This window comes from Sciurus vulgaris, assembly GCF_902686455.1.
Source record: "Sciurus vulgaris genome assembly, chromosome: 10".
NCBI lineage: Eukaryota > Metazoa > Chordata > Mammalia > Rodentia > Sciuridae > Sciurus > Sciurus vulgaris.
Window position 1 is genome coordinate 142,402,101 of NC_136470.1, and position 27,131 is coordinate 142,429,231.

The 27,131-nt window shown below is 54.4% G+C and overlaps 1 protein-coding gene across 16 annotated transcripts in view; it reads right to left on the minus strand.

Moving 5' to 3' along the window:
* MED12L (mediator complex subunit 12L) overlaps positions 1–27,131 on the minus strand; it is a 250,273-nt gene that overhangs the window by 189,944 nt on the left and 33,198 nt on the right. For all 16 annotated transcript variants that reach the window (XM_079100927.1, XM_079100930.1, XM_079100926.1 and 13 more), the window contains 4 exons: positions 25,857–26,016; positions 4,128–4,297; positions 1,583–1,693; positions 338–607 (listed from right to left, as the gene is read on the minus strand). In XM_079100927.1, coding sequence (XP_078957053.1) covers positions 338–607; positions 1,583–1,693; positions 4,128–4,297; positions 25,857–26,016 — 711 coding nt within the window. The remainder of the gene's footprint in view (positions 1–337; positions 608–1,582; positions 1,694–4,127; positions 4,298–25,856; positions 26,017–27,131) is intronic.

Genomic DNA, 27,131 nt, shown 5'->3' on the forward strand with positions numbered 1-27,131 from the left:
GCCGCACCCAGTCAAGGTTCAGAGTGAAGAGACAGAGCAGCCAACCCGAGGCTCTGCAGAAGCACTCCCAGGAGAGTGCTGCAGATGACAAGGCCAGCCGGCCTGTGGGACCCGGGGATCCTTAATTGAGCTGCTTTGTGGCCCCACCAAAGGACAACCACAATGACTTTCCTCTAGGAAGATTGGCAATCTCTCTGCTTGATCTCACACGCAGTAATAAAACATAAAACTGTAACATGAATGACTTGGTTGACGGAAAAAACCCATCTGTGACACAGAAGTTGAAGTGCCATCCCCCACACAGGACAGACGGGACATCACAGGGCCGCAGACTCACCTGCAGCATGCAGCTCAGCCCGTACACCAGGGGCCCGTGCTGTGCACAGGACAGGAAGTCTGAGAAGGCCAGCTGCATGGGGCTCATGCCGGGGCCGGGCGGGCCGGGGCTGGGCGCCCCGATGCTTGAGCTGTTGGGCCCTATCATCATGTGCGGGGAGTGGGCAGCAAGGAGGCTGGGGCTGTCGCTCAGCAGCAGGGACAGACGCCGGGCACAGAAGTAGGCCAGACGTCGGGACAGGTAGGCTGACTGCACGAACTCGTCCGAGTACTGCAAAGGAGAGGAGAGGGCGCGTCACCTCCCGCTGCCCCAGCAACCGCCCAAGGCAGACTTCCCTCCATCGGAAGCAAGGAAAAAACCCACAGAGCAAGGCTGGGACTCAGACGCAGGGCAACCACACGCGTACCTTCGAGTTTTCCAATGGTTATTGATAAGCAGGCAAAACTAAGAAAGTGAAATGCTGCATTCAGCCGGACACACCCATTTTATCGTTTTGACCCGTGACCCACATAATAAATAATCACTACGCACACCCTCCTGTCTTTTCACTGCGAGTCTCAAATCTGGTGAGTGTTTTACACACAGGGCACGTTGCGGCTCACGCTGCCACAGCTAAGGTACTCAACAGCCCATCCGGCTGACGACCCAGGACAGGCCTGGGGTCTGCAGCACCGCAGGGCAGCCAAGAGGGAGCGCACTGCTCCCCAAGGCCAGGTGACCTCCCCGGGGAGCCGCTTCTCCTGGATCCCACTCGGATAATGTGGGTCTCATTGCAGCTCAGAGACATCGCCAAGGTGAGGGGATTCCACCTGCCAGGGCCTCAAAACATCATCAGAAGAGCCCCTGCACCCTACCGAGAGGTGTTGGGTTTTGATCTGGTGGCACTCCGTTCCCTGTGAACAATGAGGGCGCTACTGGGTGCTGGGGGCGTTTTCCCACATACACATGGGACCACGCCCCAGGGCATCCCACCTCCAGGCCCATCCACAAGAACGTGGCCCGATCAGAACGAGGTATCGTCCATGCCTATAAAATCGCATCAAATGAACTCCACTGTCATGAGTAACTAAAACAATTTAAGAATTAAAGTTAAAAATAAATAAATAAATAAAATGATGTATAAAATCTTTAAAAAACGTAAAAGTCTCTTCTCAAATCACATGCCAGGGGGCAGGTGGTCTGTCCTTCTACTTCCAAAGGGAACTGTGCCCTCCGCCTCTCGCTGCCCGAGCTGCCCACATGTACCTGCAGCGTCAGTGGCAAGAGGAGCTTGAGCAGGTCGTCGTCCATGGGTCTGACCTTCTCCAAGACGTCCAGGATCCACGTCAGATATTCGTGCTTCTCCAGCATTCCTTCCTTAAATGAGCAAAGGACAGTCACACCGATGACATCAGAGAGACACCACTGCATGCTTAACGGGCGCCATTAAGCCTCTAAGGTTATTCTTTCACTGTTACAGTGACACGGTCTCACTGGCCACAGTCCAAATTATGACCCATGAAGAACTAGTTTTTAATAAGCCTGGTCTTGGGCTTTTCTGTATTTTGGTATCCCGATAAATTCTAAGTCAGAAAAATTAATTCCCAGGTGAAAGGACGTTCAAAGGCACTCACAGGGCACATCAAGCCCATGGTGAGATTTCAGGAAGGAAACTTGATAGACAGTGACAGGTGGGAGGAAGCAAAGCCCCGGGTGGGGGTACTGCTCAGGGGCCGAGTGCCCCCGAGTGCTGGTTGACTTGGTGGGGGGACCCTGGGTTCCAGCCCCAGCCCAGGAGAGCAGCCGCAATGCCTGCTCACACACCACCTCCAGGGAAGCCGGGAAACCCCGCCAGACCCCAAGCCCTTCACCACACCGTATGGATAAATGGAGGAAATGCACAAAGATGTACACGCAGTCCAACACAGTTACACCAGCAACTCCGCAAGGGCCAGGCTGACATAGCTCCTGCTGAGACCATGTCCCTGGAACTCATCTGTGACTCGAGGGATGGAGCCCAGGGTCGGGGGCATGCTGGGCATTGCTCCATGCCAGCAGGACCACTGCTCTTGGCCTGACCCAGAAGCCTTCAAGTGCACACGCACACGAGCGTGCGTTCATGACACTCAGACACGGATGTGACACCACATGCTAGCTTTGTATTATGATCTGCAGAGTTAAAGAACCTTCTAAATAAAAACAGAATGACCCATTTTCTGGAAAACACACACACACACACACACTTTCAAGGCATTCTGGAAATAACCTGGCAGCGTGAGATCCTGCTCTTCCCCTAGTACAATGTATGGCCCCACAGAGCCACCAGAGCAGGCAGCAGGATTTGTGTGGAAATATAACACTAATCAATTATCAATTACAGTGACACCTTATTAGACATGACACCAAGGTATTGTTGATTTCTGATTTTAAAGATACTGAGAGTGAGTCAAAAATGGTTAAAAGGGTCATCATGAAAAGATTTTAAAAGTTCAGACCAGTAAAACGAACTTTAATCAGGACAAAGTATTTGTCTATTTAAATATGTACATATTTTTAAATGAATAAAAATGGAATTTTGTAATAAGGTACAAGAAATGGTGAATACAATGCTCAAAACAATTAATAAGAAGGAGCTTTTATGGATGCCCCGTCCCTCCTCCCACGCCTTCACCAGTCCCCTCGCCAGGTGTCTGCACGTGCCTGCGTGTGGATCAGTACTAGGGTGTGCTGCACATTTCAGAATATGGCAAATTAAAATACAACAAGCTTTTTAATGTTGACATTAATGTTTCAATCACGTTCACCACTATAAGACCTAATTGTTTTCTATAGAAGAGTTACTAATTTCAGTGTTCCTACCATGTAAAATAATCTTTCCAAAATATTAAACAGATGTTTGTTCCAAAATGCGACTAAATTCTCAGCTCAGAAAAGCTCAGGGTAGGCGCTGACTGGCACAGCCCTAGGACAAGTGGAACCAGTTCCTGAGGGTTGCTTTCACTGACTTAAAAACTGGCAATGTGGCTTCACTTGAGGACGATGTGCTTTCCTGGTTTGAGCTCTCGGGAAGTCATGTATCACCTGAGTATTATAATAAAGGTTCTAAGAGGGAAACGTAGAAAACGCACACCCCTTCCTCAGACTAACACCCCAGGGACTCAAAGTCTGTGCTCATGATGTGGCTTCGGCCTCAGCCAAGCACCCATCTCCCGCCACCTTGCCAGGAAGAGGCAAACGGCCCCTGGTGCCCATCTGGTCGGTCGGTCGGGAAGAGCCTAGCTCCTGCCCTGGACTGTGTGCATTTCCAACTGCCATTGAACCGAATGAGACAGACCTTCTCTGGAGTAACTCAGCTCTGAAGGAGACCTGTCAGGAGACAGGAGGCATCGGCAGGGAGCTGTGTGTGAACGAGTATCCAATTTGACAAAATGAGATGCTTACAAAGACTACATTTAAAAGCACAATTACAAAGTAATTAATGGCCTTAAAAAGCTGACATCCCAAAAGGCTGGAGAAGAACATGCAGAAGAGGCCATTGTACCGGGGCAAATGTAATGGACGTGGGAGCTGTCGGATTTCTTTCTCAGAATGTATGGGTTCATAAAAAGACACAATGAACCCGCACAGGACAGTAACTACAGTCCCAGAGTCGTGGACAGACCACACACGCATCAGGCACGCAGCACAGCCTTGGCGGGCTGCAGGCTGTGCCACCCAGGTCTGCACCCTCATCAGGCAACGCACATCTGCATACAGAACTGGCTCGTTTTAAAAGCACGGCACACAGCCTCGCATGCCTGGGAGGAACTACCTGGAACATGTGAAACGCCAGCTTCTCGTTGTACTCCCACTGCCTCATGGCCTGCTCCACCTCCGGGGGCACAGGGACCGGGCCATCGCTCGCGTTGGACCCCATGTGGTAAAAGTCGGAAATCTTGGCCAGCTGCTCTCGAAGGTACCGGGTAGATATCTGTGTCCACTCTGCATTTAAAAAAAGAAATATTCTGAATTCTAGACACGATGATTTAAGAATCATACTCTTTCTCTTTCTTTATCTTGAGAATGTGTTTATAAATCCAAAATTGGCTGCTGGGTGCAGTGGCGCACACCTGTTAATCCCAGTAACTCAGGCAGCTGAGGCGAGAGGACCAAAAGTTGGAGGCTAGCCTGGGCAACGCAGTTAAGACCCTGTCTCAAAACAGAAGATAAAAAGGCTGGGGTGCACCTCAGTGGTGGAGTGCCCCTGGATTCAATCCCATGTTGGAATAAACAAACAATCATATATAACATAAAAAAGGTTTCTGCCTGGGCCAGCACTGTCCAGCGCCCAGAGTCGTGCATGCTGGTGTCAGGTGCCTGCCTGCAGCAGCCAGTGAGCCTGGCCAGCTCTCAGCAGGAGAAACCAGACCTCCTGAGTTTCTGTGACCCCTGATCCAGGAGAAGAGACATCCACATCTGATCGTGACCCACCTGGCAGTCCTGTGCTACGACAGTTTGCAAGACAAAAATACCAGTGCAAAGCAGGAAACAGCAGAGGAGGCGTTCCGAAAGCCTCACGTCTTCAGAAGGCGGCAAAACCTCAAAAGGCAGCTCGCTTGGGGTTCAGCTTTTCTGGGTCCAAGTCGGATTTCAAACACGCCTAATTAAGACGCGCTCCGGCTTTTTGCCAGTCTGTGAGAGGACCCACCCCTGCCGGGAGAGGTGGGCCAGCAAAGCTTTCCCAACTGCACTGCCCGCGGGGTGTGCTCTGGATGCGGGTGTGGCTGCCTGGGCAGCATCAGACCTACAATGTCCGACTCCACGCTCCTCACCAGCACTGTGCCTCCGCGCACAGCAAGAGTGGAGTCGGACGCAGTGAGGACCAAGGGAGTATGGGACACCAGAGAGGATGCGGAAAAAGTAGCATCAGAAAAATGCATTGCTAAGATCATTCAAGAATGTCTGCCACGGGGGCACAAGTTAAATCAGTGCATTGCCTTGGGCAACCATGAGGGATGTGGTGCCATCTCCAGCCCATGCTGTGGATAAACATGAAATGCTTGTGGCCACATCTCCCCTAGGATTAGCGAAACAGCACTTCAGAAGAAGCCATGTGACATAAACACACCACACAATGCTGTCCTCCTCCCACCCTCCTTCCCTTGACAGAAATCAAGAGCAAAAATCAAACCTCAGTCAGTACCTGAGCACTCTGCTCTTACTTGGTGAGTACTGCTAAAATCCTGGACAACGGTACCCAGGGATGACTCTGTTGCGTCTTGTTCTAATGGTATCTTCTTTAAAATCAAGATGTAAATGCACACGGAGGCTGTTAGACTCCAGCAATGAGCCAGCGATCGAATTAGACATTCTGCTCCGAGTTCCAGTGTTTCAGAAAGCACCACTGATTGCAGACGCCATCATTCAAACCGATCACCCCACAGAAAACAAAGCTTCCAGCTACCAACACCACTGTCGTCTTCTGCCCCGACACGACCAGCCGTGTCATGACACTCGTGTGTCCACACGATGCCAGTCATCAGGAGGCGAGTTCAATGACGAAGGCACACAGCCCAGCCTCTGCTGGCGGGCAGCGTGGCCCTATTCTCCACCCCCAGCAGGGCCCAGCCGCTCGGCCTCAGGCCAAGGACGCACACACGCTCACAGACGCCACTTCACCTGGGGCACCTTCCTATCAGGTGTCTGAAGCACAGGAGGAGTGCGTGTCTACCCTACAAAACCTGCAGACACACAGAGTCACAGAGCTGTCCCTTGGTGTCCACAGGAACTGGTTCTAGGACCCCACACACACCCATGACCAAAATCCATGACGCTCAGTCCCTTTTGTAGAAAGGTGTGGCGTTTGCATAAAACCTCGGAATATGTTAAGTCATCTCAAAATTACTCCTAACACCCAACATGGCGTAAATGTTACGGAGGTTGCTGCTGCACCGTGCCCTTCAGGAACAATGACCAGGAAAACGGTCTGCGTGTTCAGCACGGGAACAACAGGCTTCTGCTTTCCACACGTGGTTGGCTTGATCTGTAGACTGGAAACCCGCAGATGCAGAGGACAAGGGTATCCTTCCATGTTTTCTCCTTCGTGTTCCCTTGGATGTTTTCACAAACATTTGCATGTCCTCTCTTTAAGAAATGGCTGAATACACTCTTCTACAAGGGGATTCATGAATGTGGCCCTCCCAGTATGTGCCTTAATATGATTAACCAGCATTAAAGCATCACATCAACCACATCGATTTAGAGGCTTCGGCCATAAGACGTGGTGATTAAATAAAAACCCAGACAGCACCCAGGATTGCCATTAGCAACCGAAGACAACAGGTGGCCGTCTGCACTGCACACCCTGTCCTGTGGACAGCCGCACAGTGCCATGAAGGGGCCATGGGGTCAGCGGCCACGCGGGCCTGCTCTGAACTTGGGCAGGGTCGTCAGCCTTGAAGGCGTGACACGATTGCAGCAGATGCTTTTTTTTTTCTTTTGTGGTCCTGGGGATTAAACCCAAAGGTGCTCTACCACTGAGTTACATCCCAGCCCAGTTTCCTTTCTATCTGAGACAGGGTCTCGCCAAGTTGCCCAGGTGGGCCTTGAACCTGCGATCTCCTGCCTCGGCCTCCTGAGTCACAGGGATGACTGGTTCACACAATCACGCCGCAGCCAGGAGGCTTTCAGCAAGAACAGTGCCTGTGGGCCAGCCCTGTCAGCTTCTCCTGCACCGGGCCTGCAGGAGGGACACGGCCTCAGCGACAAGAAGAAAACAGGACGAGGATCGCAGGGAAGATGTGGGGAGGGGAAGAAAGGCCCACAGGGAAAGAACACCAAGAAGGCTGCCAAACAGGGCCATTCAGACAGCTTAGAAGCCTCGGCCCCATCCGTAGGTCGCTGCTGCCTAGAAGAATCCAAGTTCCAGGAGGCGGGTTACTGAGCGTCCGTGAACAGGGATGCTGCTGGGAGTGGGGCTGGGGGTCTTCTTCCTGAAGCTGTCCGTCACCCTGAGAGCCCAGAGCACAGCTCCTTCCTGCCCATGCCTCCTAAGAACCTGGGGTGCCTCAGAGCTGCAGGCCGCGCAGGGTGCACAGCAGGCCAGCAGCACACAACAGGAGACCCCAGAGGCAAAAGCACACTCCCCGACAAAGGCCGTGGGGAATGCAGAGCCTGCCAGGTCCCGGAGGTTCCTTCCCAACCTCCGGGACCTGCAGGGTGCCCGGGAGGCCTGGGGCGGGGCGCAGGAGGGGCCGCCTCCTGAAGCAGACCCAGAGCACTTTTGCCAAGGCAGCGAGGTGCGCGGAGGTGCCTGCCGAGGGACGCCGTCTAGGGAGCACACAGAACTGGTTTGGGCAGCTGAAACAACAGGCTTCAAATCAGGATGCTCTGGGCCCAGATCCCAGCTCCACCACTCACTGGCGTTGGACCTGGAGCGAGGCAGCTGACTTCTGCTGAGTCGCCATTTCCTCTCGGCCAAACCCGGATTCGTAATTCGCACCCCTCGGCGCTACTGTAAGGGTGAGTCACTAAGCACACAGCACCCAAAGCAGAGAGGGACAATAAGCAGCAGCGTCGGCGTCACTGTCAAGATGCAATGTTTCCAGAAAGAAAAGAGAAGTGAGACCTGGCTGCTGAGGGGCAGGGCTGCCAGGGACAGCCTGCCTCAGCTCCGCCCATCAGCTGCCCTCGGACAGTGCGACACCCAGGGCCCCAGGTACGGCGGAATCCATCAGTGTGAGTTCACAGCTCAGAACACCTCCAAGGGCTCACACCCTCAGAGGAGGAATCTCCAGCCAGGAGTTGGAATCTTCCTACACCGTCCACCTACCCTCACTCCCTCAGCCCGCCCCGCGCAAGCACTTCCGGCATCACCTGCACTCCCAGGTAGGTTCACCTGAGCCCACTCAACAGCACACCCCGCCTGGCGGGGGCTCTTCCTCCTCTGGTGTTAGAATTCCCACTTCTCGTCATCCCTGGGAAAACGCGCCTTACGCAGAAAAGTCAGGACGTCTATCAGACACCACGCAGTCCCGTCGAGACAAAGACCCGATCGAGTTCCTTCCCAACTATCTGCCTTTCATTTCTCAATACAAACTTCCTCCTTCGTGGTTTAAACTGATCACCGCACACATCAAACACCACCACAGGGAAAGCGCTGGATTCCCCAGCACTCTACGTCGCAGTTAAACACCAGCACCAGCGAACCAGCGCTAAGGAAGGTCTCGGTGAATACCCCACTTTCCATTCTTTTCTAATAAACTCCCCTGTGGTGTGTGTGTGTGTGTTTTGTGGACACTCCTCTTCCTGGCTACAGTCTTCCTGTGTCAAGCCCGTGGGAACGCGCTACGTGAAATGGAGGCAAAAGAGATCATTTTCAAACCCTGATTCTGCCGGGACCGAGGGGCACCTGTGAGGTCCTCACTGGACGTGGCACTGATGGCTCCTCTGAGAAGCCCTTCCTTAGAAACTGTCCCCTCGGCTAGACAGCTGCAGTACGAGGTCCTCGAAGACTCAGGAGGAGAACATCTAATCAGCCTGACTCTGGTGCAGACAAAATGGAAGAAAAAAGAATCAACTTTGGCGCGTGTGAGCTGCCACATGCTCCATTCCAAACATCAGTCAGAAGGGCTGAAAGACCTCACACCATTTACACGCTTTCCGTCGTTCAGATGGGTTGCTGGTGAAAGAAGACCATGGGGGGGACACAAACAAATTAGAAGAAATACTGGAAAACCTTATATTTGAAAACGGGCTTGGACGGAGAACAATGATGATCTATTACAACTCGATAATGAAAAGGCAGACAGCCTGATTTAAACTGGGCGAAGAATCAAATAGACCCTTCTCCAAAGAAGCACACCCGAAAGACGCTCAGCATCATCAGCCATCGGGGAAACGCAAGCCAAAACCACAGGGGCCGCGACAGACCTGCCACAAACTGGCCGGGAGAAACGGCACCCTCGCTCCTCACTGGGGAACGTGACCACTCTCACGAAGGCTCCGCGTCGCCCGTCGCCCCAGCCACGGCTACACAGGCGTATGCAAATGTGCACGGACCACCATGGCCCGGGAGGCAGGCAGCAGAAAGACCCGCACGTCACTCTAGGGAGGGAAAGGCAGGGTGCGCTCACCAGAGGACCTCCCCTTGCCCATAAGGGCAGCGGCAGCAGTGACACAAGCTGCAACACGGACGAACCCTGAAAACCAGCGGAGAGAAAACAAGTGGCCGCCAAGAAACACGCTGACCGCAACGTCCAAACAGGCCTGTCCACAGGCCAGGAAAGTGGCCTGCGGTGCTGAGAGCGATGGCGTCCTTCACAGAGGGAGGTGTCCCGACGCGGTGCGCCCGGTGGCCAGAGGGAGGGGTCCTGACGCGGTGCGTCCGGTGGCCTCGCCACTCGGTGAACATCACTCCTGAAATGTTCTATACTTTAAACGGAGTGACCGCAGCACGATTTACCTCGGTGAAGCTGTTACCTATACATGTGTAAACATTAAATGTTTTCTTGAAACATTCAATGACCAGTAAGAAACCACCTGCAGCATGTCATGGGACAGCTCCATGAAATTAAGTGCTCTCCCCGGGAGGGGTGAGAAAGGGCGAGGCGGCTAAGGTGAGGGAGTGGGTGCGGGTGGGCCGGGCTTCCCGCACACTCCCACACCTGCATGTTGGAAACAGGGCATCACCCAAGGCTCACAGAGCTATTCTGTGGCGCCCCAGAGAGAGAGTCAGAGGGGCCCCGAAATTCCCTACTCAGCCGCTGTTGGCTCGGAGGGAGGGGGAGCTGGCTTGCTGACTGGCAGCCTATGAGAATGGTCCCATGGAAACCGCTGCCCCAGTATGAAGGGGACCGACAGCCGGGCCACCGGCCAGACGGCTGTGTCTGCGGAATGACCAGTGGCTAGTCTGGTCCTCTGGCTGGACAGCAGGAAATGAGGGGAGGGTGGGGAGGGGGGGGCTGCCGGTGCCAGGATGCCTCAGAGTGACAGACAGGCCGCTGGGTAGGCTTTGACGCTGCTCCCCTCAGACAGACACCCGTGTGTCACCGGCGCTCAGCCGCCAGGGCCAAGCACCTGTCTAATGCACGACTCTGCAGTGCCGTTTTTAACTGGTTTTATTTATTGGACAAAGAGAGTGCAAGGCACAGCGTGCCAAGTCCCACTGCTGAGGGACGGAGAACGCGCAGGACTAGACCAACACCAGACGGGCAGGTGGAAGCCGTGGGTGTGTGCTCTGCTGCGGTGCGGTTACAGGGAGGCCTGAGAGCTGAGACCAGATGGGACAGGTGGCACAGAGCTCTGCGCTGGCTCAGGGCGGGGCTGGGGGCAGGAGCATCCGAGCTGCTTCCCAAACGGTGGGGGGGGGCGGAGCGGGAGGAGCAGCTTGGCCTCCCAGGCAACGCAGACAGAAGGAAAGCCCAGGGAGTGTCGCCAGAGGCCAGCGGTCCTCAGACACTGCACCGACGGCCACTAGAGGGCACTGGAGAGACACCCAGCGCCAAAGGACTTCAACTCCCTGTCCAGAAACCTGCACTCTGACCAGCAGCCCCAGGACTCTGACCCGGGCAGGAACAAAACTATGGAAGATGGTCTTTCATCAAGACGATTCAGTGCCACCAAAGGGTACTGAGCACAGCAACAGCAAGCCCAGGCATGCAGATCCAGACTCTCAGGAAGCTCCAGAAGCAAACGTGCTATCCAATGGGAGGGGAGGAGGGGCAGGAGGAGGGAGGTGATGGAGGACAATGCCCTCGGGACAAAGGCGGCCCCAGGGCGGTCTCCACTGGAGGCTGAGCAGACCTCAGTGGCACCCAGTGCAAGCGCGGGGTGGGGGAGTCAGCCTGTTCGGCCAACTTTCTGTTTTAATGAGACCTTTGATTTGATATCCTTGTAGATCCCCATGTGGTCGTACGAGAGGGGACATGCCGGCCCCTCACCTAGTTTTCCCAAAAGGTAGCACCTCGTAACGTATCACAAATGGGACACTGACACGGACACTCCACCAACCCTTTTCAGTGAACACACTGGATTTTTAAAAATTGAAGATACTCAGTGAAAATAAGTCAAAGGCAGGTGGATGCACAGGGCCGGGCAGGTGAAGACAGGGATGTGGTGACATTGGCCCATGTGGGATGCACATGGTGAGGACAGAAGTGTCCACCCACCTAGCAGACAGTGGGGACAGGCAGGCGGGTGCCGTGCAGAGTGCAGGTGTTGTGAGCACTCCCGGGTTCCAGGCCCTCTGGCCGGGGGCGTGGGTTAGCTCACAGAAGCCGACGAAAGGCACCAGCCAACTCCTTCCTGGCTCCAGTCCCTGGTGGCACTGAGGCCATGGGCAAGTCACTCAGCGCCCAGATGCCTCCTTACTTGTCCCTAAAGAGGGCTTGTGCGTCCCTTGGCCTACAGGGTTGTCCTGACACGTGGCTGGCACAGAGGCAGTGCCCAGGGAGAAACCAGGCACAACTTACGGGCAGGGCAGGGAGGAGGCTGCAGAAGAGGAGGAAGAGCCCTGGTCAAGGAGGACCACTTGGCCAAGGCCAGAGGAAGGCAGGATGAGCACCAGGGAAGTCTGCAGAGGCACGGCGGCGTGGAGGGAGTGGTCGCTCCTCTGTGAAGCCTGGGGCAGCGAGAGACCTGCCTGCGGCAGAGGCGAAGGTGGCACCCCACTGTGAAGAAGGGCGCAGGCTCCACCCAGGAGTGACCGACGCGGGCTGGGGAAGGAGGGACCGCACCCCCATGGGAAAAGGACCTCCAGAGGCGAGGCACCAACTGCAGGACACTGGGACAGACAGCTCCCCTTGAGAGCCCAGGGAAGGAGAACAGGAGGCCAAGGCCCCAAGAGGCCAAAGAGGCTTCTCCCGCGCTGCAGGTGGCACCCAGCACGGGGGCAGTCAGTGCCCAGCTCCTCTCCTGCTGGAGTACAGATGTGCTGACTGCCACACCGAGGGCCTTTTCTCCAGGTGTCCTTGTCCCTATCAGCCCCACACAAGCATCTAATCGAGGCCCGTGGCGACCACACTCCTACTTCAGCCCCTAGGAGGAGGATTTCAGCTCAACGCAGCAGTCACCCCCGCTCTCTCCACACCCCAGTCCCGGGGCCTCCTGCTGGCCGAGGGAGCCACGCTGAACATCTGCCACAGGAGGCTCACCTCCTAGAGGGCACAAGGTGGCGACCTGCTGGAAAGGCGGACATGGTCGCCACGTGGTCTTCCAACCCACTCTCCAGACTTCTGCAGCTGTGAGCAACAGCCTGGCCGCGGTGAGCGAGCACAGCAGGGGGCGTCCTTCCACAAGCCACGCTGGGGTCCCCACCTCCCAACAAGGGGAGACAACAGACCTTGCCACTCAACCACCTCTCTGTACCCCTCCAACAGGCGCAAGGGACAGGACGATGCTCTAGGTGGGAGATGAGGGGCCTCCAAGGAGGGGAAGCCCTCCAGGGACTCGAGGGAAAGAGAGGCGGAGGGGCAGGGCTGGTGACAGACAGCTGCGCCACTCCTGACAACTCCCAGGAGGCATCACAGCTGCCAGAACCCGCTCCTCAGCCCCTCCTGGCTTCTACCATGGAGGGGTCCCCCAATCCTCTGCAGGGCAAAAATGAAACTCTGCTCCTTCCACTTTGCTGTGGTTTAAGTCTCAAGAGAAAAGCAGTGCATGCTTACTCCCAGGTCCTGCACGCAGGTGCTGCCAAGTCTCTACTTCTGAACAAGCTTCAGGCAGCTACAAGCAGTTCTGAGGACGCAAAGACAATAGGCTTCCTAGGGTCAGGTGACCTTGCACACTGACTCTGGACCAAAATGCTCTAAGACAACAAAATGCTTGTGCATCAGCAGGCAGGCAGGCAGGCAGGCAGGCCAGCAGACAGGCAGGCAGGCAGGCAGGCAGGCAGGCAGGCAGGCAGACAGACAGACAGACAGACAGACAGACAGACAGGCAGACAGGCAGACAGGAAGGCAGACAGGCAGGCAGGCCAGCAGACAGGCAGACAGGCAGGCAGGCAGACAGACGGGCAGATGGGCAGACAGGAAGGCAGACAGGCAGGCAGACAGGAAGGCAGACAGGCAGGCAGGCCAGCAGACAGGCAGAAAGGCAGACAGGCAGGCCACAGACAGACAGGCAGGCAGGCAGGCAGGCCAGCAGACAGGCAGACAGGCCGGCAGACAGGCCAGCAGACAGGCAGACAGGCAGACAGGCAGGCAGGCAGGGAGGCAGGCAGACAGGCAGACAGGCAGACAAGAAGGCAGACAGGAAGGCCACAGGCAGACAGGAAGGCAGACAGTAAGGCCACAGGCAGACAGGCAGACAGGAAGGCAGACAGGCAGGCCAGCAGACAGGCAGAAAGGCAGACAGGCAGGCCACAGGCAGACAGGCAGACAGGAAGGCAGACAGGCAGGCCACAGGCAGGCAGGCAGGCAGGCCAGCAGACAGGTAGACAGGCCAGCAGCCAGGCAGACAGGCAGGCAGGCAGGAAGGCAGGCAGACAGGCAGACAGGCAGACAGGAAGGCAGACAGGAAGGCCATAGGCAGACAGGAAGGCAGACAGGCCACAGGCAGACAGGCAGACAGGAAGGCAGACAGGCAGGCCAGCAGACAGGCAGAAAGGCAGACAGGAAGGCAGACAGTAAGGCCACAGGCAGACAGGCAGACAGGAAGGCAGACAGGCAGAAAGGCAGACAGGAAGGCAGACAGGCAGGCCACAGGCAGACAGGCAGACAGGCCAGCAGACAGGAAGGCCACAGGCAGACAGGAAGGCAGACAGTAAGGCCACAGGCAGACAGGCAGGCAGACAGGAAGGCAGACAGGCAGGCCAGCAGACAGGCAGAAAGGCAGGCAGGCAGGCAGACAGGCAGAAAGGCAGACAGGCAGGCCACAGACAGACAGGCAGGCAGGCAGGCAGGCCAGCAGACAGGCAGACAGGCCGGCAGACAGGCCAGCAGACAGGCAGACAGGCAGACAGGCAGGCAGGCAGGGAGGCAGGCAGACAGGCAGACAGGCAGACAAGAAGGCAGACAGGAAGGCCACAGGCAGACAGGAAGGCAGACAGTAAGGCCACAGGCAGACAGGCAGACAGGAAGGCAGACAGGCAGGCCAGCAGACAGGCAGAAAGGCAGACAGGCAGGCCACAGGCAGACAGGCAGACAGGAAGGCAGACAGGCAGGCCACAGGCAGGCAGGCAGGCAGGCCAGCAGACAGGTAGACAGGCCAGCAGCCAGGCAGACAGGCAGGCAGGCAGGAAGGCAGGCAGACAGGCAGACAGGCAGACAGGAAGGCAGACAGGAAGGCCATAGGCAGACAGGAAGGCAGACAGGCCACAGGCAGACAGGCAGACAGGAAGGCAGACAGGCAGGCCAGCAGACAGGCAGAAAGGCAGACAGGAAGGCAGACAGTAAGGCCACAGGCAGACAGGCAGACAGGAAGGCAGACAGGCAGAAAGGCAGACAGGAAGGCAGACAGGCAGGCCACAGGCAGACAGGCAGACAGGCCAGCAGACAGGAAGGCCACAGGCAGACAGGAAGGCAGACAGTAAGGCCACAGGCAGACAGGCAGGCAGACAGGAAGGCAGACAGGCAGGCCAGCAGACAGGCAGAAAGGCAGGCAGGCAGGCAGACAGGCAGGCCACAGGCAGGCAGGCAGGCCACAGGCAGACAGGCAAGCCAGCCCCGCCCCAGAACCCAGTCTCACCCTGGTTTTCTGGAGACCCAGAACTAATGTACAGTAGTTTCACTTAAGCAAATCTTGCACTTGAACTGTGTTACACTCACAAAGACACCCCCATCACTCACTGACCCGTAAATGTTTTCTATCCAATTCAGTCTACATATTCCTTGACTCCAAAATAACAGAGTGAAACAGGCTCCTGAGCCACTGTATTCCAGAGAATTCACCTGGAAGACTGGACACGCTTTGTCTGAAATGATTCTAAGCTTAAGCTGATTGGATCTAGGACGGCCGGAGTGACCAGCAGGCCAGTTCAGCTGCACCGTGCCCCAGCATCACGACACTTGACAACTGCCATGACAACGGTCAGAAAGAATCATAAAAGGGGCAAAAAGAGGTGGTGCCCCAACCCCAGAAAATCCATGCCCACTCTCAAGGAGAAGGTAAGCGCCTCTCCGACAGAGCCACCCCTCCAGTCTTCTACTCCGTACCTCCCGGGCAGGAAGCCCATCCCTGATTGTCCCTCCCATTCCTGCCAATGCCTGGGCTGGTCACTGCTCCCCGTTCCAATGGGGAAAAAGACCTGCACCGCCACACTGCGGCATGGAACTGGCTGTAACATCTGGGAAAAGCCAGAGTCCGTCTCCACAGGACGACAACCAGGCGGACAGGGCTACAGAGCAGCACAGGAAACCTGATTAGAACCAGCAGACGTTTTGTGAATCAGCAGAGGACGGTGGTGATCAGGGGAGCTTTGTTCACCAGGTACAGAGCTTCAGTTCTGCAAGACCAGAAAGGCCCACATCCACACACCACTGCAGCGACCCTGCGCTGTAAATCAGGAAAGTTGTAAGTGCAATTGACTCAAAAGTTACCAGGAAAAATAGTAAGTCTTCCAATTTTCACTGTGAACGATGACTCCACTTTTGTTGAGCTCTCATCAAGCAAGTACTTGGCTTAGTGAAAATCACGGTCGTGTCATTTACCTAGGGATAACAAGAGCCAGAGCACCACAGTGGTAACGTGGCCCCTGAACTTGGCCCAAGTCTTTCTCATAAAACAAGATGTCTTCAGAATAAGTTTCAACAACAAAAAGCAGACAGCACTAATTTGGGGCTGGGATCTGGCTTATCAGATTTTTGTTTCTATCAAGCTGCCCTTGAACATGTCCACCATTCTCTCTGACTTACTGTGAGAACAGCAGCCCACTGCCCACAACCCCTCTCCTCTCCTCTGAAAGCATTACTCCCACTCTCCTGCCCCGCTCCTGGTACCCTGACTGAACATGGCACAGCTCACTCCTGATCCTAAGAGCTGTCCCCGGCCCCCCTGTGCATGGTGACAGGGGCCGCACTTCCTCTTCCCACAAGACCTTCCTTACGTCCTCCTAAGGTGTGGTGGGTCTCATCTGTATTTATTCTCAGAGGAACATGGAGCAGTTGAATAAAATGAGAAAACCATCCGTCGGCCATCATCAGAATCCACACGCAGCCAGAGACACCCGTGCCACATGTAGAAACATTCACAGGCAAGGGCATGAAAGTGAGCACACGCACGCCAGGGACTGGGCGTGAGCACAAGTGAGCACACGCACACCATGGGCAGGGACCTGAGCACAGCGAGCACACGCACACCACGGGCAGAGACCTGAGCACAGCGAGCACACGCACACCACGGGCAGGGACCTGAGCACACGCACACACATGCTGGCTCTCAGGGAGGGCCTGGCCAGACCTCCTGGTCTCTACACTGTTCTCCAATAAAAGTACCCGGCTCCTTGGCACGATGGCTGAACGCAGGATGAGGACTGGAGTCCAGATGAGGGGCCAGGAAGTGAGGAAGGATTCCAGAACCCACACAAAGACGGGGAGGCAAGGGACTCTGAGCCCCTGGAGAGGGCTGCATGGGTCACGCCAGGAACCTCTGTCCACAAATACCGTGGTGGTAGGAGCCAGAGCATGAAGTCAGACCCCCCGAGCCCAAGGGCCTGAGTACGCGGAGGCAGGGGCCAGGCACGCGAGATGATCCTGCACTGCCTCGGGTGCCTGGAGTCACGCCAGGCACGCCTGCCCGTTTCCAAAGAGGGCCGTGTGGGAAGGGCCTGGGCTAAGCACCTGCCACACCTCCTCAGTCATATGACGGGGTCCGCACACCCGGCCCTGGGTCACGGTGACCGCGCACGCCCTGGACGCACCAGGAGGAGAACGTCACTTCACCTCTGCTGTCTGTCTCCGAACAACCACAATATCGTCGAGAGAAAAACACAGAACACATTCCAACAGAGGCCCCCTAGAGTGTGGGCCTGGGGGCTCCTTGAAGCCATCGGTCACCAAAACAGAGGCTCCCAACACCAGAAGCTGGCAGGTGTGACAGGTCACTGTAACATGCTACCCGGGGACCCAGCGGGAGGAGGGTGGCTAGGCAAACACAGGGGAAGGTGCAGATCTCAGGAGTGGCCCACCGCAGCTCACGGACCACGAGGAGGCAGAGGAGGCACCGCCTTGCTCGGAGCGAGGTTCCCGAGCACCAGGCCCTTCCGCCTCTCTGAGGAATTTGATGGTCTTCCTACACGCCTACGCTCCACCACAGTGGTGCCTGGAGGGACCTGCCCTAAGGCACACCTCCACAAAGCATCGCATGCACGCCAACACACACTGGGAGAGGCTGCAGACGGGCAAGTGTCCATAGGGGGGAACTGGCCTAACCGACACGGCACGTCCTGGCAGAGGACCAGGAAGCCTGCCCAGCGAAGACAGGAAGTACTGCTAGCATGCCGACTCCTAGGCGAGGAGGAGGGAGAGGCCAGACGCACGCGCTGCACAGCTTTGCAAAACTGAAGCCCCGCAGGTCAAACTCACGGCTAATCAGAAAAGGTTCCGAGGACGGTGCGGGAAGGGCCGGCCCCTGCACAGCTCCGGCAGGGCGACGCGTGGACGCACCAAGGCTTCCTGTACCCCAGAAGTGAGGCTGTGTCCAAAAGTAAGTGGAACCTAAGGCAAGAGACAAACAGAGGCAGCGTGCCTGGCCACAGGAAGGGCCCGCGGCTGGGGCGCGTTCTCAGTCGGAAAGGACCTCAGGGAAAGGAAAGCCCGTGACCCTCTGGGTGGCCTCTGTGATCCCGCTTGGTCACCTTGCTGTGCCCCTGGAAACCATCCTTAAGGCCACAGAAATGAAACAGACGTAGGATCGAGGAAATGAAGAGGAACCCCTTTGTTTTTTATTTTGTCATTCATTGATTTCTACTCTCAGTCCATGATGGTCTGATAGAACACAAGGCAGTATCTCTATTTTTTTGCATTTCCTAAGGGCTGCTTTGTGGTATAACATATAGTCTATTTTTGAGAATGTTCCATGTGCTGCTGAGAAGAAAGTGAATCCGCTCGTTGATGGATGGAATATTCTATATGTCTATTAAGTCTAGGTTATTGATTGTGTTATTGAGTTCTATGGTTTCTTTGATTGGTTTTTGTTTGGAGATCTGTCCAGTGATGACAGCGGTGTGTTAAAGTCACCCAGAACTATTGTGTTGTGGTCTATGTGATTCCTGAAATTGAGAAGGATTTGTTTGATGTAAGGGATGCACCATTGTTTGGGGCATAAATATTTACTATTGTTATGTGTTCCTGATTTATGGTTCCCTTAAGCAGTATGAAATGTCCTTCTTTATCCCTTCTGACTAACTTTGGCTTAAAGTCCACTTTATCTGATATAAGGATGGAAACCCCTGCTTTTTTACTGAGTCCATGTGCGTGGTAGGTTTTTTCCCATCCTTTCACCTTTAGTCTGTGGATGCCTTTTTCTATGAGATGAGTCTCTTGCAGGCAGCATATTGTTGGGTCTTTCTTTTTAATCCATTCTGCCAGTCTATGTCTTTTGATTGAGGAGTTTGATTGAGGCCATTAACGTTCAGGGTTATTATTGAGAAATGATTTGTATTCCCAGTCATTTGGCTTATTTCTGGTTTTTAACTTGGCTTGGTTTCTCCTTTGAGTGGTTTTTCTCTAAGGTAGTTCCTCCCTTTGCTGACCTACATTGTTGTTTTTCATTTCCTCCTCATGGAATATTTTGTTGAGAACATTCTGTAGCGCAGGCTTTCTATTTGTAAATTCTTTTAACTTTTGTTTATCATGGAAGGATTTTATTTCATCTTCAAATCTGAAGGTTAGTTTTGCTGGGTATAGGATTCTTGGTTGGCAACCATGTTCTTTCAGAGCTTGAAATATGTTGTTCCAGGCCCTTCTAGCTTTTAAGAGTCTGGGCTGAGAAATCTGATATACCTATTGGTTTCCCCCTATATGTAATGTGATGCTTTTTTCTCACAGCCTTAAAAATCCTATCTTTATTTTATATGTTAGGCATTTTCATTATAATGTGCCTTGGTGTGGATCTGTTGTGATTTTGTGCATTTGGTGTTCTGTAAGCCTCTTGTATTTGATTTTTCATTTCATTCTTCAGATTTGAGAAGTTTTCTGCTATTATTTCATTGAATAGGTTGTTCATTCCTTGGGTTTATATCTCTCTGCCTTCCTCAATCCCAATAATTCTTAAATTTGGTCTTTTCATGATGTCCCATAGTTCTTGGAGATTCTGTTCATGATTTCTTACCATCTTCTCTGTTGGGCAACTTTATTTTCAAGCTTAAATATTTTGCCTTCATTGTCTGAGGTTCTGTCTTCCAAGTGGTCTAGTCTGTTGGTGATGCTTTCCATTGAGTTTTTTATTTGGTTTATTGTCTCCTTCATTTCAAGGATTTCCATTTGGTTTTTTTTGAGAACCTCTATCTCTTTGTTGAAATGATCTTTTGCTTCCTGCACTTGCTCTTTCAGCTAATTGGTATTACCATTCATTGCCTGCGTTTGCTCTCTTATCTCATCCTCTGCTTCGCGAATCATCTTAATCACGTATAATCTGAAGTCCTTTTCTGACATTTCTTCTAACATACTGTCACTGGATTCTATTACTATAGAATCTAGAGTTGTTTGGATCATTTTCTTCCCTTGTTTTTTCATCTTCTTTATGCATCTTCCCCTCTAGCAGTGCAGATCTGGGGTATTGCAGTTTCCCCCCTATAGGCTTATAGTGGCCCTATAGGTTTCCAATAGTTCTTCTTTAAGGGGAAGATCAATATTAGCAGTGCCCAGTTCAGACAGTATGCAACCCTAGACCAAATAGCCCCTATGAGGACATTAACAATATTGTCATAATAAACAGAGTGGGTTCAATTATTAACTTCAGTATAACAAACAGATTTGCAATAAGAAACCCCTTTGATAAGTGGCAACAGAACACAAAGTCTCCCTCCCTCCCTCTCTCACACACGTGCACACACACATGCGCATGCATCCAGCCTGGGCCACTGAGGAGACTTAGACCCCATGATCCAGGAGCAGTGTGCACCTCCGCCACCGGATGTCACCCCTCTCAACACAAAGCAGCGGTGCTCCGTCCAGAGCTGGCTGACTGCAGGACGCAGCAGGAGACTCGCAGAGTGAGCCCAGGGCAGCTCTGTGCCAAAAAGCAAAGAGAGGCCCAAAGACGGATTCTGCCAGGTCAAGGACACGAAAGAGCCTGAGGGCCTCCCGGCGGCCGGCTCTGGGACAACAAGGACCACAGGGTGAACAGGAGCACCCCTGGCTATGGAACCCAGCATGCGTCCAAGTCCATGAGCCTGGGACGGCCACCAACCGTACATTTTTTAAAAAGAAGAAAAAACAGAGAAACTCATGTTTCACTGCTCGGGGTACAAATATAGCAGTTCTTAATCCAAAAAAAATGGAAATGACGCAAAAAAAATCAGCATTTATTCTACTATTTTTTAAAGAAAAAAACGGTATTTCCTCAGAGTTGATGAGAGGAAGTCCTTTTATTCTGAGGAACACCAACCTCTTGCCACTCCCAAGGAGTGACCGCCTCGCGGCTGGCTCATCCGCGGTGCCGACGTCTCGCCCTGCGCCCTGCTCCTCCCACCACAGGACGGGTTTGACCAGAGAGCCGGTGCCGGCCGTCGGAAGCCCTATTCTCACCCTGAGCAAAGTATAAATTAAGTCGAGGTCATTTAAGCTTTTCTGATCTTCAGGGTTCTTTCCACAGTAAACAAGGCCGATACCTCCTTTCTGATGACAAATGAGATACAAGGAAAACCGTGACAATGGGCAGCCAGTCTCGACGCTCGTCCCTGGAGTCAGGAGAGTTAGCAGGCGGTGTCTTCAAGGACCCGAACCAGAGCGAGCTGCGTGGCTCAGAGAGGAAGCCAGGCCATCGGCTCTGACGTGCCCATTTCTGCAGACCAAACGCCTCAGCGAACGCGTCACAAGTTAACGGTTCACAAGGAAAGACGGGCAGCTGCTGCTTCTTTGTACGGGGGCAACAGGTCAGCTCCCAGGGCAGAGCCCCCGAGGGATCGCTCCTCCGACTCTGGCCCCGCTCCCCAGAACCTCAGGCAGCACCGAGCAGCATCCTGGGCAGCCTCTGATCCACCTGCTCCCAACAAGGCCCCAGACCTGGGCGCTACGTGTCACGTCCCCATGCCAACGCCAGCCACGGCGGCCAGCATGAGGCTCACCTGCCACTTCTTTCTCTGCCTCTGGTTCCACACAGCCTGGCCCTGGCCCTGCTCCTCCCGTCCCTCAGAGAACAGTGACCCCTCAGTTGCTGTCCTGCTGGGACGACCTTCCCCAGCCACACTGCTCACCTCCAGCCCAGGGCCGGCCTGCTGGGCCCCAGCGCCCTCTCCTCGCAACAAGAGCAGGAGCAGGAGCAGCAGGCCCCCTGCGCAGGCCTGGGCGTGAAGCCAGCTGCTGGGGGCTGGCGAGCGACGGCCGAGACTCAGGTGCCTCCCACACCGCTGGGCCGCTAAGTCTGCGAGTCAGGCTGTGATGACAGACAATGCCCACCAAGTTCCCAGAACAGGGCTCAGAATGATCAGTAAGCACCGCCAGCAGCAGCCCTGTGGCAGCCGGACGCATGGACGGCCTGTACCCACCGCATGCCCAGTGGGGCCTAGACCTTGAGCCGTGGACCCCGGGTCCTGCCAACCTCCCCACTCCACAGACAGGAGCCAGGGAGAGGCCACAACGGTGACTGCAATAGGGAGCCCTCCAGGCCACCCGCCACCCACCAGAGGGCCGGCAGGTGAGCCTGGCCGCAGCACGACCCACGTGTGGGCCTCTTCAGACACCACTCGTGCCAGGGTGCCCTCCCCGCACCACCCACCCAGCCCAGGGCAGCCTCCCGCAGAACGGAACTGCTAAGCCACTTCCCCTGTGACCCTCCTGCCACGCGCAGCTCCGCAGGCGCTGCTCCCCTGGCACACAGCCGCACCACACTGCCACCAGCTGTTCCTTCGGATGCTCAGATGGTTTGGACAATGATGACAGATGATGTCTATCAGCCCCTAACTGGGACCACCTGGGGGGCAGTGTCCACATTCTCCCTCTGTCCCCACTGCACAGCGCAGCACCAGCACGGGCTTCAGGGGGGCTGGCACGTCTGCAGCCCACGCTCCTCGTCTGTGACGTCCCTCTCTCACAGAATGGGTGAATGAGAAATCAGAAAACAGACAGAACACAGGGCACCGCAGACATCCACTGACGGGACGGGGAACACAGTGTCGCTGCAGACCAGACACCACAGTGACCCCGGCAGCCAGCCACAAGGCCAGCAGGGCTGGTGAGGCACTGACCACTCCCACAGGCCACAAGAGCCAGGGGACAAGGCACGGCCAGGAGGAAAAGCTTCCTCAGCACACCCAAACCTCTCCCCAGCACAGGTCAGGAGGTGACGCACGCTGGGCCAGAATGAGCCCGAAGGTCGCGGGCCCGCTGCCTGCAGGACCAGGGCTGCGTGAGCTCAGTGACCATGCCGGGCCAGCAGTGAGACTCCTCCCAGGGTACGTACACACCAGGCAGGCACCAGGCTCCGTCCTGGCGGGTGAAGGCACACGGCCTCTGTTCAAAGACCCCAATAGCTCAAGGTGAGGGTTAGCCTTTCGTTTCTCAGTGTTAGACAGCTTGTTTGCAATGCTTTTCTCTGATGAGTTCAAACATGTAAGACAAGTAGATATTCTCGCTCCCTTAAAAACAAAGCTCAGTCCCTCTAAATACGCTGCTTCCGGGGTGCCTTCCTCACCGAGCAACACCCGCCACTTTGACAGCATATCCCAAGTGCGGCGTCACCTACAGCCGCGTGCTTTCTACTTCTTAGATCTCATGAGGAATACAAATTACCAACTCTTCCCTTGAGCTTCCCTAATTCACCTGCATTTCTGCCCTAATTTGCTCAGATCTGTTCAAGACAATATTCCATCAGCCACCCCCTGAATGACTCAGGAAGTCACCCACAGCCCGCGGCCCCGGCTCCTCCCTGGTGCACACACGCTGTGCCGCATACACCTTTGCTGGCCGCGCGTTCCCCGGGCAGCAAGCCATTCAATTTACCTTTCAGATCTGTGCCTCTGGGCACTGTGACAGTGAGGGTCTGTGGGTCACCTCCTTGTGGCTGCTGGCCCACTTAAATTTAAAAAAAAAACCCTTCAATAAAATCAAACAGCAGTGCTTTATAGCTCTGCTCCAACACTGAACGTGGGAAATGAAAATAAAACATATGTTTCTATTACAAAGGAATAAAAGCCATTGCTACTGAAAACAACTTTACAAACCCTAAGAACAATCATCAAACAACAGAAGCCGTAAAACCAACCCTAGAAGAGGGCGACGCTTGATAGTCAATCTTGCCCCAAATGTGCTGAATTCTCCTTTTCTGTGTCAAAGCCAGAGCACAGAACCTATTACTGCAAGTTAATCTTCTGCAGTGGATGCGATTTAATCCAATTCTACTCATATATATGTGTGTACTTGCTGGCTGTGTTGCTGGCTGCGAGTGTGAGCTGGCTGCATTGAGACTGTGTCTACGCGGCCAAGTGCTTCCAAATGTACTGTGCGATTTGCTTACAGAAGCTGAAGGGGCCGGAGACAAAGCAGAGCACGGGAGGCAGCCCGGGCACAGCACTAGACCAGACCCTTGAAAACTGCGTCTTCTCACCAGGAGCCACCACTCACTGCCCGGGCATCTGAGACACGCACGTAGGAAGAGGGTGCACTCACTGAGTCGGCTGCTTCCTGACTCAAAGCACAAACCTTGCAGTGGGGAACTCTGGCAGACACCCCGACCTCAGCACCAATGAGGGGCCACACGCCCGGGTCCAGCAGATGCCCAGGGTTCATGGCTCCTGTGGGTCCAGCAGATGCCCATGGCTCATGGCTACCATGGGTCCAGCAGATGTCCAGCTCATGGCTCCTGTGGGTCCAGCAGATGCCCATGGCTCATGGCTACCATGGGTCCAGCAGATGTCCAGCTCATGGCTCCTGTGGGTCCAGCAAATGTCCAGGCTCATGGCTCCTGTGGGGGTCCAGCAGATGCCCATGGCTCATGGCTCCCGTGGGGGTCCAGCAGATGCCCATGGCTCATGGCTACCGGGGGTCCAGCAGATGCCCACGGCTTACCGCTACCATGGGGATTGAACTGAGGGGCACTCGACAACTGAGTCACGTCCCTAGCCCTAGTTGTACTTTTGGGGGGACAGGGTCTCACCGAGCCGCTCAGCGCCTTCCTTGCTGAGGCTGGCGGGTCACAGGTGTGCACCGACGCACCCAGCTAAAGCCCAGGTCATTTTTGCTTGCTTGTTTTAACACAAGATGGTGCTGACCTCTCAAGATGATGGCCACAGAATTCAGATCGGGTTTCCTTGTTTGTTTTGGCTGTGATCTCAGAACAAGCTCCACCCTGGCTCATCAGGGCTGCCGGCACCACCCCAAACACTTCATGTCCAACCCCTCAGGGCACAGCCTGGTCTGGACGCTGGCACTTTCTACCTGGCTCCTCGGGACTTTGTGGAAGGGTCTCCTTTAAGAACATAAGCATGCTTCTCTTCCATAAAGAATGATCTGCATATGTGACCACTAAGTGGGCACCTCTACCCGACGTCTCTGCACACTTCTTACCCAGCATCCCACCTTCACAAAGCACCACCTCAAGGTCTAGTCCAGTCACCAAGCCAGGGACGCCTCTAACTGAAGTGGCTCCCCAGCAGCTCTCCAGCAAGCGCTCACCCCGGCCAGCAGGACTCTGGACACCAGGACCTGGTGGTGAATGAAAGCAGCAAGGCCCTCGGAGGCCTTACATTTCATGGTATGTCCTGGGAGGAAGGGGTAGTGACACACAAAACTTTTAAAGACAGGGTTTGAGATAATGAGCAGGAAGGGGAATAACACAGGAGAACACAGCAGGGGAACCAGAGGGGAGAGAGGAGGGACTACGCGCTGGGCGGCAGGGAAGTCTGCAGACACACGCCCGAGCCATAGCCTCACACAGGGGAAGGGGCTACACACTCCAGGGAAGGCCAGCTCAAGCAGGAGGAACGGAGACGCAGCAGCACGGGGGAAGGTGGGCAGGGGCAGCCGGAGGGCCAGCAGTGGGCGGCCTCGTTGACCACAGTGAAAATCTCCATCCTGCGTCCAGGTGCAGAAAGAAATCACCATTCAGTCACACAGAGAAGCACATGGCAACCTGATTCCGAGCCACAGGTGTCACGGCAGTTACTGAGAGGCGAGCAGGGGACTGGCCGGCGTGCAGATGTGCTCAGCCAAGAGCCGATGGGGGCTCGGGCAGCATTTCAGCACAGTGGTGATGGGGACCCAGGTGTGGGACGTTTTGGAGGTGATAGTGACAGCACTTGCTCACGGGCCTGAGTGAACAAGACCCAGCTTCCCAGCCCAGCACAGGTGACTTCCAGCACACCGTGGCCCGCCTAGCATCCACCACGCCAGGCTGTGCCTGAGGGGCAGGCAACAGGTACCTGCAGGATCAACAGAGAAACGTAAAATGTAGCTTACTCTCTACTTACCCAAATTGGGATCAGTGGCCTGACGCTTCTTAATCTTAGCTTCAGAAATGGCAGAATAATAGGCACAAGTCATCTTGATCAGCCAGGTTGCTCGAACCATTGGCACTGAGTACTTAGCTAAATATGCAAAAACATCCTCCTTTTTACTAAGGATGGGAACCTAAAAAGAAATGACAGGGTTATGACAATCACACGCCATATCACTGCACACAAACCTAGAGGCAGGAAGTTACCTACGGCTGTAAGAGAGAGTATCGTTGGTGGACTTTCAAATGGTGCATTCAGTTTTTTTAAAAAGGAACATTGTAAGCCAATTTTCATTCAGAAAAAAAATCAAAACTATTTAGTACAATGGCAAAACAGTTTCATTCGCTGTGCTTTCTTATTTGCCAAACAAATTATCCTAAAACTCTCAGATGCTGAAAGCTACTCATCAGAGTAAGAAAAAATAATTCCATGAGAGTCTTCCAAAAACTTCTCTCAAAATTGGAAGGCACAGACCACGTGTAAAGTTGTCCCCACTCTATATTTTATCCAGGAACACTTTTTTATATAAAGCTTTCTAACTGCAACATTTTGTAAGACTAACAAATTCCAGAAAGCTTCTAAAAATGTCTTGAGCCCAATATTTAAAATTGAGGCCAAGATGATGGATCAGCGGATCTGCTTGATAGACAGTGGGCTAGAGACGGCGGGGTAATTAATTCAGTGCTTGGAAGTGGGCACTTGAGGCAGTTCATGATTTCCTGCAGACCAGAGGTATCATTTAGCAGATTAGTATACCAAAGAACCACTGAATGGCTGGAAAGAGTTAACTCATCCTTCTAGAATGCTTCATGAATACCCGAGGAATCGCCTGTTTACTCACATAGTCTACTCCACTGATGAATGGAGAGGACAGGGGACAGAGTACGCCAGCCAGCCATGATGGCTACTAGGGAGCACAGCCTGGCAGACACGGTGTCCTTCCACACCCCTCCCTCCGACTCTTCACTACAGAACTCTAAAACTTCAAGCCCGTCCGCCTCAGCGGTGAAGGGTTTAGCAGAACAAGCGCGTCTCAGATTGTAACCAGGAGGACTCTGCTGCCCTTCCAGGGACTTCTCCAGGCCAGCCAAATGTTTCTAGGCAGAGGTCTTGCCCCTGAACTCAGGGGTTCTGGACACCACAACCATAGACCCCAAGAGTCCTGATCTCTCTCCCCAAAGGCTCACTTGAATTTGTGCTGAAAAGCAAGACTTCGACCCAGGCCACTGCCCCACAGCAGGGTATGCC